Genomic DNA, 10,574 nt, shown 5'->3' on the forward strand with positions numbered 1-10,574 from the left:
ACAAAGTCTAAGAAACACCTGTAAAACTTAGGAACTTCAGGAATCCCATCTGGACTAATATTCTTGACATTGTACATAAAACCTGGATTAGTGTGTTTCACAATGTAATCATATTTCAACAATCATGAGAATGACTTTGCATGGTCTTTGTCTAACCTCCCTTTTGCCTGCTTATTAGCCCTATAAAGTTTATGTTTAGAAAAATCTAGATAGTGTTTCCTGCTCAACTGCTCATACAAAGACTTGATTGGTGATCCCTTTTGTGATTTGATAAAGTCTCCCATTTTGTCAACCACCCAAGCACTTGTTGCACCAGGATTATTGTAAACCCTCAAGCAAGTATGTGTTTTCGTAGACTTCCTAATCTGATAAGATATTATATCGGCCATCAGAGCAACATATATATGAAATGGACAACTAGGTTGATTACATTTTGCCTTAAATCTTTTTTTCTCATTGTGTATCTCTAATCCACAACAAACCCCCTCTGAATTAAATAATCTTGAAACACCTTCCTAAAATGATAAACTTCTTGAAACGCTTGACCAACTTCGAATTAGATTTTCCCACCAACCCCATATGCAAACTCTTGACCCTTCATATTCTTGCTAAACCTGGAGACTGCATCATCATCCTCACTAGACCCTAATTGACTACATCCTCACTGTCCGCTTGGTATTCAGATAGTTCCCCCTTCTCTCCCCACTTTCAGTCCCCTTAACTTGACCACTTTGATTCTCCTCTACCCCACCACTTCCTTACCTATTCTGGGCACCATGTTCATTCCCCTCCTCGACACCAGTCCCTGCCTAACCTCATTATCTCTATCAGCATCACTTACATCACTCTAGTGGAACTCATCTGCAATACCCCCTTCATCTAGATCATTAGCCTGCCTTCCAAGAGATTCAGACCCATTATCATTCTCACACTGATTAGGTGCTTCTAATAAGCCTATACCTTCAACACAGTTTAATGGTTTGACTTCTACAGTGTTCTCATGCCTTTAATCTCCTATTCTTGAAAATGAAGTTCATATCATTATCCCTGTTCAATAAATATCTAGCCCTTGATAAGGGCAACTCAACCTCAATCTTGAACTCTTCATCAGGGTACAATTGGACAACTTGATTCTCATTAGCCACACAATGATTCATATCTTTCATAAAACATATATAACTATATTCATCTAGATCAACATTCAATATCTCGTATTCAGAACCAAACACTTGAATTTTAAGGTCAAGTGACTTTGGTTTCAACCTTAATAAACAAACACAAACAATGTTTGTCATGCAGCAAAAACATAAACCAAACATGCAGTAATAGCATAACACAAACATGTCTAAACAGATTTCTAGGTATGCGACATTGTTACACCAGAGGTCGTCAAGATCTGCTAGGCCATTTTTAAGACAATCATTGGTTTCCAGCCAGCATACCCTTAAAAACTAAATATGCAGTAGCAAAAACATAACTCAAACATGTAGCAAAAACATAACCCAAACATACAGGGAAAACATAAACATGCATCAGCAAAAACATAACCCAAACAAGCCAAAAAAATTAACATGCAGCAACAAAAACATAGACTACCAACTGTAACCCTAATCCACCAATAAAATCACCTACCATCACCACCACCATACCATCATTTTGTCAGCCACCATCACGATGACCACCACCACCACCCCAAAAAAATAACTAACCACCACCTTACCACTACCCTAACACCACCACTACCAAACACAAATCACCAACCATAACCCTAATCTGCCAACAAAATCACCTACCATCACCACCATACCATCATTTTGTCAACCACCCCCCCCCCCCCCCCCCCCCAAAAAACACCAACCACAGCCTTACCATTACCATAACCTTAACACCGTCACACAACCACCATCACCACCATACGACCACCGTGCCACCATCATCCCCATACCAAACACAGACCACCAACAAAATCACCTAATAACACCACAACAAAGACCCCAACACAAATATGGACATAAAATTAAAAGAAAAAAATGCGATGTAATATACCTAGATGCAGACCACGTCGTCGTAGCCTACCGATTGAAAGAGGTGGTTGTCGTTTACGATTCTGGTTTAGGGTATCTGTGTTTTCAACACCTACAATCATCTACTGGTTGATGGAGGAGGTTTTCAGTTGTCATTTACGATTCTAGTTTAGGGCTGTCGTTGGGTTTTGCTCCCCTTGTAGTCGACGGTTGAAGGAGGAGGTTTAATGTTGTCATCGGGATTTCTAGTTTATGGTTGTTTGGTGTCATTGGGTTTTGCTCCACTCATTGTCGATGGTTGAAGGAGGAGGTTTAGGGTTGTCGTTAGGTTTTCTAGTTTAGGATTGTTTGGTGTCATCGGGTTTTGCTCCACTTGTGGTCGACGGTTGAAGGAGGAGGTTTGTTGGTGTTATCAGTGTTGTCAACAACGGTTGTTATCGGCTACGGTTGAAGGAGGATGTGAAGGGTTGTTGTCGTTTGTTTTCTCTCAAGAATGCAAATGAGAAGAAAGAGAAAGAGTTGTGGTTGGGTTAAATGAGAAGATATAAACATTTAATTCAATCGCCAAATTCTACAAGTTTTGCTACATTTCCCTATGTCTGAGTTGACATTTTAATTCAAATTAAAGTTAATGACCAATTTACCCTTCCATCGTTAACATAAATGAGATTTTGTTAATTTAAGGGTTCAAATTTGCAATTAATGAAACCACGGGTGGGAACTTATAGATTAGCCAAATCTTGGGTGGGAAAAAGTCTTTTACTCTAAATCTTTATAGTACAGCTAACAAACCAAGTAAGCAACACGTGATCAACCCATCAAAATATATGTGAGTTGTACATTTTGGAATTTAACGATTTTAGATGAATACATATATTAAAATATTGTATTTACTAAAACCTCATAGTATCCCTTCACTCATCTTCATGGAATAACACGTTTTACTTGAACAATACATGAAATGCAAACGTTACTAACAATCAACTTGTACAGCATGTTTCTTTAATCAACCTAGCTTTTCAATCAACAAACAAAATTTCCAAGCTTACAAGTTTTGTACAGGGTCGCATGTGTCGGCTTGAGCCACTTGCTTGCTCATTGGGCTTGGGCTTTCAAGCGGTGGAACTTGGAGGAGACTTCAAGTTCAAGTTTAACATGTGTTAGTAAAGTACCAGACTGATGCCTAAACTGAGAAATTGTTCTACTTTTAAATCTTTTTAGTACAGCTAAGAGAACCAACACGTGATCAACCAATCAGAATATATGTTGAATTGTACATTTTGGAATTTAACCATTTTAGATGAATACATTTATTAAAATATTGTATTTACTAATTTTTTTTTTTTTTTTTTTTTTAGATGAATACATTTATTAAAATATTGTATTTACTAATTTTTTTTTTTTTTTTATTGAGGGCGTCTGGGTCTATTTGTATATACCTCAACTAATCACACAGAACCTTGAAGTTGACGATTAGATAAATCTCTCATTGATCACCTTTATTAATGTCGGTAGAAATTCGAACTCAAGAGTTCATAAAACATTTTTTTACTCTTTTACCATTTTCATGGAATAATAAGTTTTACTTGAACAATTCATGAAATGCAAAGGTTACTAATTATCAACTTCTACAACATGTTTCTTTAATCAACCAAACTTTTCAATCAACAACAAAATTTCCAAGTACATTAAGGTAATAATTCGTGTTAAGTTTAATGATTTATGACTAATTATACAACAATTTAAAGATTAAAATCCTAAGGCATGTTTAATTAAATTTTTTGACTTGTTATACAACTTAAATGGAGATGTTTGATTCAAAATAATAATAATAATAATAATAATAAGAGTTTTAAGAAATTGGTAATTTTGTTGAGTTTTAAAAAATTATAGAAAATTAAAGAGTGTGGTTTATATTTATTAAGTTTTGAGAAAATTCTTTTGAAAACAATCTTAACAGCCACTTCTCGCTGACTTAAAAAGGTTAACAAAGGAACAAGTACAACTAGTACTTTTTTCTTTTGAATCCACAACTAATCTATTAACCGTGCCCTAATTTCAGCAATCATTTATTAGTTTCTTACCATTTCCGATCAGCCTCACCGTTTTCCGGAAGCGCGAGAACAGCAAGTCGAGCCGAGAGTGAGCTAAACCTGGCTTCTGATATTTGGAAGCGTTTATTCCGACCGCGATCCAGAAGATACCTCCCAGTTATCCCCCAATTTGAAACAGGTATGGATATAAACCTGTTCAAATTGTGTTCTGGCCTTAAAGTAATTGGCTACTTCATGATCCTGTTAGTTGCCGCAATTGTCGCCGTGTCTTATTACGCCGTCGTTGTACTTACTTGGGGGCAACAGTTGCTTCGCGGTGGAGTCCACTCGTTCTTAGCATTATCGATAATTATAGTGTTTCATGTTCTGGTAATATATTTTTCTTTAATTATTAAATGGTATATGGTTCTAAAAGTATATTTTGTGAGATGAGTAAAGTTGATGTTGAACTATGTTATTGTAGCTTGTAATGTTGGTTTGGAGCTATATAATGGTTGTGTTTTGGGACCCCGGTTCTGTGCCGGATAATTGGACGGCAGTATTGTTGGAGGCTGGTAGTTCTTCAAGATCTTCTGATTACGCTGGACCAGAGACACTGGATTCTACGCGGCCGTTTTCAGATGGATTGGATGGAGGACCACCGGTAGGCTACTGTGATAGGTGCCGAAATGGGAAGCCGCCACGTTGCCATCATTGCTCTGTTTGTAAGCCTTCTTTTTGCTTCTCTGTTGTGATTTTTTTTCCATATTTAAGATATGACATTTCTGAACGAGCTATTTGCAATGCTTTGATTGTGTAATTTTTTATGAAAGTTGGTTTGAAGGTAACCTTTAATTATGTTATGCATCGGCTGCAAGTTGTACAGTTAACTTTTTAAAGTTAATTGAACGTCAATGAGTGTTTCTACTCCTTCAGATCCATTATTAGCTTTGCAATTATCTTAATATGAGAATATATTCTCAGCAATGCGATCCTGTTTAAAGGAATCAAATGGTTCCTCTTTATGGTTGTCTAGGTTTCACATCTTTACAATACTGCCAGAAGCATTCGTTAATTGGCATACTTGGAATGTCATGAACCACTGAAATTGACGCTATGAAATGCCGCATTTCTGTAATTATTCGTTTATGATTCTACAGGTCAAAGATGTGTTCTCAAGATGGACCACCACTGTGTTTGGGTGGTAAATTGTGTTGGAGCACGCAACTACAAGTTTTTTCTTCTTTTCTTGGTAGGTCTTCTTGTCATGTTTTATGTTATAAAATGAGAAATATGTCTAGCTTTATCTAAAGTGTTTTTCCCTTTCACAAATCAACAGAACTCTTCAAGACTATTTCTTATTCTGGGGATAGACTTAGACAGTTTGTGAGTAGACATAGAAGTATCCTTACTCTGTGAATTAGTATGGCAATACAGTAGTGTCAACAATGGTAGACTCCTCATTTTGCTGACAAGTATTATTTGCGTGCATGATGCCCTAAAATTTAGGGCATTGGTCAAATGGCTCAAACAATCAAACTTGTTGGTTCTGAATGTCAGATTAACTGTTCAACTTTTAGATGCTTTTCACTAATATTTATGTGTGCGTTTAAAGTGCTCCTATATTCTTCTGAATGGTATTAGTGGTTTGGGTTTGACTGGCTTCTAACTCATTTCTTTTTCTTCTGACTTGTTTCCCCACTGCTAGTTGTATACCTTTCTGGAGACAACAATGGACACTCTAGTGTTGCTTCCTAGTTTCATAAAGTTCTTTGGCAAAGCCATGAATCATTCCTCTTCTCCTGGCAATCTAGCAATCATTTTTTTGGCTTTTGGTAAGTTGCCCATGCAAATTGATTATTTTCATATGGTGTATTGATTCTGCATTGTTGTTTCCACGTTTCTTACAGATTGTTTAACTCAATGCAGTTCTTAATTTGGCGTTTTCTCTGAGTCTTCTTTGTTTCATAGTTATGCATGCATCCCTCGTATCGAGCAACACCACATCAATAGAGGTAATGGACACATTAACTGCTTTCTGTGTGCCTAAACCTTAAACCCTAAACTGCTCATTTAAGACCTTGTAATTATTGGAAGTTGACCATGAGATGTTATCTTCCTCTCGTGGAGAAGGCCATGGAATGTGACTCTTTTTTAAGGCAATGGTAGCTGAGTCACAACCTCATTTTTAGATGAAAATTGTTTTTAGCTCATACCATGACATCATCATTGGTATGGTTGATGGCATTTTTCAGTGAGTTGCATGGTTTATGACACTGACATTCCCTTGAATTTTGAGTTTCAAAAGTAACAATAACCTCACACTACTGATATGTTAATGACTGCATTAATTACACATATGATGGAATTAACATGGCTCTGCATCTTGTCAGCAATTGAGTCCTCATTTGATAGTTTTGTATTTCATTCTGTAAATGTTTTAGGTTTACGAGAAGAAAAGAGCAGTCAGATGGAAATACGACATAGGCAGGAAGAAGAATTTTGAGCAGGTGATATCTTCTGGCCAAACTGTCTTATTCCTCTTTTCTATCTTTAGTTTATATGCGTAAATTTGTGGAAGGGTATTTCCTTGGGTGTTAAGGCTTATATGGAGCATACGTCTTGGCAAAAGCTTGTCTGGTATTCTTCAAAGAAACTAGGTCATTACCTTCAATAAATATATATAATAAACTAAAATTAAAGGCATACATTTTTAATTGCCGCAATGAAGGTGCTCATCTATGACTCAAGACTTTACAAAACGAACAAATGTTTGTGTATCCTTTAAAAATGGTTTAATTTGGTGAAAATATAATGACTAGGAAGGCCATTAATTTTAATTATTGTGGCAAATAGAAGACATTTTCTTCCAGACAGACCATTGTAATCTTTATTCTGATGGTGTCATTTTTCCCCCTTTGAAGGTTTTTGGAACAAAGAAAGCATTGTGGTTCCTACCATTATTTTCGAAAGAAGATTTAGACAACATACCTGCACTTCATGGCCTAGATTTCCCAACACGTTCTGACGTTTAGGCTTGGAACTTGGTGAGCTTACTGTGAGTTGGAGTTATAGTTACTGCAAGTGTGTCATACTTTTATCATGTTGAATTTGCTGAAAGTGCTGATTTTTTCCTCATATTTTTCACAGAGAGGATGTATATAAAATTTTTGGCCCACAAATATATTTCTTTGTACAATGCATTTGGAATTCAAAAGTAATCATCACAATAGGACAAACTGTTTGGATTATTTAATATAAAGGTCTGCAATAATGCATGAACATGATCAATTGGACCTCTGTTCCAATAAAAATGACATGGCAACTTGTACTTTCTGTGCTGGTAGAACTTAAATGGGTCTGGTAGCTAATTGAATCTTTTATTTTTCCTTTCCGAATGGTTTGGCATGCTTCCTTGTAACCTTAAATATTTTTGATCAAGGGAATACGTTCATTTTTCGTGTTGTAGTTTCAGTGGAAACCTTTTTCTTTCTGGAAACGGTTTTTTTTATTCAAACAGCTGAAGGTCTGAAGCTATGATCTCATTTGGACATATGATACTAAAATAAATATTTTGATTTATCAATAGTTGCTCTACTAGCTGTAAGCAAGTTGATTTTTCTAGCCCCCGACTGATTGTATTTGTAGATGGGTTTTTCAAGCCAAGTAATACATTTGGGGTGTGTTTGTTTTGGTGTACCAGATAGCATTATAACGGCGGGGCACTAGATAAATTTTTTATCCCTCTTTTGGAATGGAGAATATAATTTTAGCATGCATTCCTAATGGTCTTGTTTTAAGTGAAAAAATGAGACAGTCTCACATCTCTGTACGCTTGTTTAAAGTAATTCTTGTATGGTGTTATGCGATCTCATATTGTGATGAGGTATTCAATTTTTCTTTATTCATTTGATTGAAAATATTTGAATTTTTTAATATTATATAATCTTTTATATTAATACAGTCACCCTTGTAGAGTAATCTTATGTAGTTTTAGCAGATGTTTGTTCTTTATCTAACTTACTATAATACTTGTTGCCTTAAATTTATTGTTAAAGTGTTTAATATATTTTATTAATTAAGAAAACAAAATATTAATGGGTGCGTTTGGTTTATTATTTTGGATATGATATTGGGAATAATATTGAATAGTTGGATAGAGGAGTATTACGAGATAAAATTTAAAAATTTATGAAAAAGCCCATAGGTTTGCTAATTTAATTAAATACCCTAATATATAAAATGATAAAAACACCCCCACTACCTGCAGTGCCAGATTCCGGCCACTACAGCCAGAGTCTGGCCAGAAAATCGTCTAACGACACAGACCGGTCAGATCTGTGTCGTAACGTGTTGTTATGGCATTTTCCAACCAGATCTACCATGGATCTGGCCGGAAAATGTTAGATCTACGACCTGTTGTGGCCGCGATGGCCGGAAAAGGCCAAAACGACGGCCATCTTTGGCCGTCGTTTTCGGTCAACGATGGCCAAGATTTGGCCGTCGTTCACGGCCAGATCGGTGAACTTTCGGCCATTTCTGGTCTGTAGATAAGCCGTTGTACAGATTCTGGTTACCATCGACGGTGGTTGCTGGAATCTGGCAAGTATGGGTCGCAGGGGTGTTTTTGATAATTTTTAAACTTTTTTCAAGGTGTATTTGATGAAATTAATAACCTTATGGGATCTAAATGTAATTAAAAAAATAGGATAATATTTCTGGAATAATGTGCCAAACATTATTTGGAGAATAGGATTGAGAATATAGATAAAAATAATAAGCCAAACATGCCCAATAGTATTACATTATGGTAGTTGCCTATATTCAATACCATGTTGGAGAGACTGAAATAACATTATTAGCATTTGTTCTCAGCATTTCTCAAAATTTAATTTTAAATGAAGTTAAACCAGCCTATGCTATATGTATATGGCAACGGGCCCCATAAATGATATCCTGTTTTAATAAAAGGGTTTCATGTGCTTGTTGCCGCAAATTATAGGATATAATTATAATCATATAAATAGTTGACCATCTGTACATCACTAAAGTCTAAAGAGCTTGCTGGCCAATGAAGTGTCGCTTTCTGGCTCTCTCTCCCCTACACCAGGTGTTGCGCGAAGAAAAAGCCACGTTATAGGAATACAGTTGACGGTAGGTAAAATCTTAAAGACCATTGGATGTGTTCTAGTGATGAATCGGGCGAGTTAAGTACTGGGAAATCAGGAGCCGGGGAAGGCAAACTCCAAAAGTCTACAGATCTTTCCTGCGTCATTTACTATTAAAAGTTAATATCACCCGCATGCTTTCTAATTTTCAATTACAACCAATTGTTGTTTAAAGACTTATTAGCTGTCTTTTATTCAATTAAGCACCCTAACCCTATCCAGCAAAATAAAACCTACTTAACAAACACATACACCAGCTAAGCTAATCAAAACTATTAAAGTGCCCATTCCAATCATTTTAGTTCGGTAATTAATGAAGAACATCTCAAATTAAAACCAAGGAACGATTGGAAATTGTAACACTAGGATTTTGAAACAAGGCTTACAGAAGCAGTAATATCACATGGTAACTCATGCTGTCTCCAGATCATGAACTGAGTCAGTCACCTGACGAACTTGAAGCAGGGACGACGTGTCTGTTCTTAGAGTTGCAGAACTCAGAAAATATAACAGCAAACCAAATAATGGCCGGAGTAAGTAAGAAAATTAGACCAAAGGGCACCATCCACAGCTGACTATTTGTTGGATGGTATTCATACTCCCAAAACCCTAACATCAATCCTCCTGTCATGATTACCACCAATGACCACAAACAAGCTATACATGTCTTCACTCTTTTCTCTGATTCCAGCTGGCCTGCCTCGTATCTTTCTAGATCTTCTTTATATATTCCCATCACAACAACAATTCCCTGAAAAATATCGCAAAAATAATTACTCATACCTCATTAAACTGGATACTATCTAACCTTGATGAATCGAAGAAGAAGAATAAGTAAAATAGAGGCGTACCTAAGTTTTGATTTAGAAGAGATGAAGAGTATGTTATGAAAACGCACAGTGGAGAGGGCGGTCGAGACCATAAAGCTAGAGACGGAGGATAAGTTTGAGAGTGAGGTAAAGGGATGAAAGCTAGGAAGGCAAAAGTCCCATGACTCAGGCCTTGGATTTTGCTATTCATACAAGCAAACATAAATAAATATACCCATCATCAGACGTGCCTTTTTATCAAAGTTGTTATTTGTTAAACTATTGAAAATAAAAAAGAAATATAAATTCACGTCTAAGATTTTAACACTATTTTAACTATTTGTCCATAGAGCAATCTGGGGTAGATTCCATTTGTTTTTTAATGTGTGTTTCTTGCGTTTCATTTTCCAATCAACAGGTTTGTTACTCACAGAATAGTTAGGTCATCATTTTCAAAAATTTTAAGAAACTAACACGAAAGTGAGTTTTCCTGTTCAACTTGACTGTATATATATATATATATATATATATATATATATA

General features: G+C 35.9%; 1 protein-coding gene and 1 long non-coding RNA gene across 2 annotated transcripts; one reads left to right on the plus strand and one right to left on the minus strand.

The window, feature by feature from the left end:
• The first annotated feature begins 4,258 nt into the window (after nucleotides 1-4,258).
• On the plus strand, nucleotides 4,259-7,092 carry LOC116121791 (probable protein S-acyltransferase 12). The gene is made up of 7 exons (XM_031407730.1): nucleotides 4,259-4,447; nucleotides 4,542-4,782; nucleotides 5,218-5,309; nucleotides 5,766-5,892; nucleotides 5,987-6,072; nucleotides 6,502-6,567; nucleotides 6,982-7,092. The coding sequence occupies exons 1-7, from the start codon at nucleotides 4,259-4,261 to the stop codon at nucleotides 7,090-7,092; spliced, it is 912 nt and encodes a 303-aa protein (XP_031263590.1).
• Nucleotides 7,093-9,488: 2,396 nt separating this feature from the next.
• Nucleotides 9,489-10,217, minus strand: LOC116121793. The gene is made up of 2 exons (XR_004126777.1): nucleotides 10,077-10,217; nucleotides 9,489-9,976 (listed from the first exon to the last, which is right to left on the minus strand). It is a non-coding gene; the product is annotated as an uncharacterized LOC116121793 (long non-coding RNA).
• Nucleotides 10,218-10,574: the final 357 nt, after the last annotated feature.

Source organism: Pistacia vera, unplaced genomic scaffold, assembly GCF_008641045.1.
Source record: "Pistacia vera cultivar Batoury unplaced genomic scaffold, PisVer_v2 Contig1283, whole genome shotgun sequence".
Taxonomy (NCBI): domain Eukaryota; kingdom Viridiplantae; phylum Streptophyta; class Magnoliopsida; order Sapindales; family Anacardiaceae; genus Pistacia; species Pistacia vera.

What these genes read in the sequence shown, in the direction of transcription:
- LOC116121791 (XM_031407730.1), top strand. Translation starts at nt 4,259, where the DNA reads ATGGATATAAACCTGTTCAAATTGTGTTCTGGCCTTAAAGTAATTGGC. An exon ending in TTATAGTGTTTCATGTTCTG is followed by an intron (nt 4,448 to 4,541) that starts GTAATATATTTT and finishes ATGTTATTGTAG; the next exon opens with CTTGTAATGTTGGTTTGGAG. An exon ending in GGAAGAAGAATTTTGAGCAG is followed by an intron (nt 6,568 to 6,981) that starts GTGATATCTTCT and finishes CCCCCTTTGAAG; the next exon opens with GTTTTTGGAACAAAGAAAGC.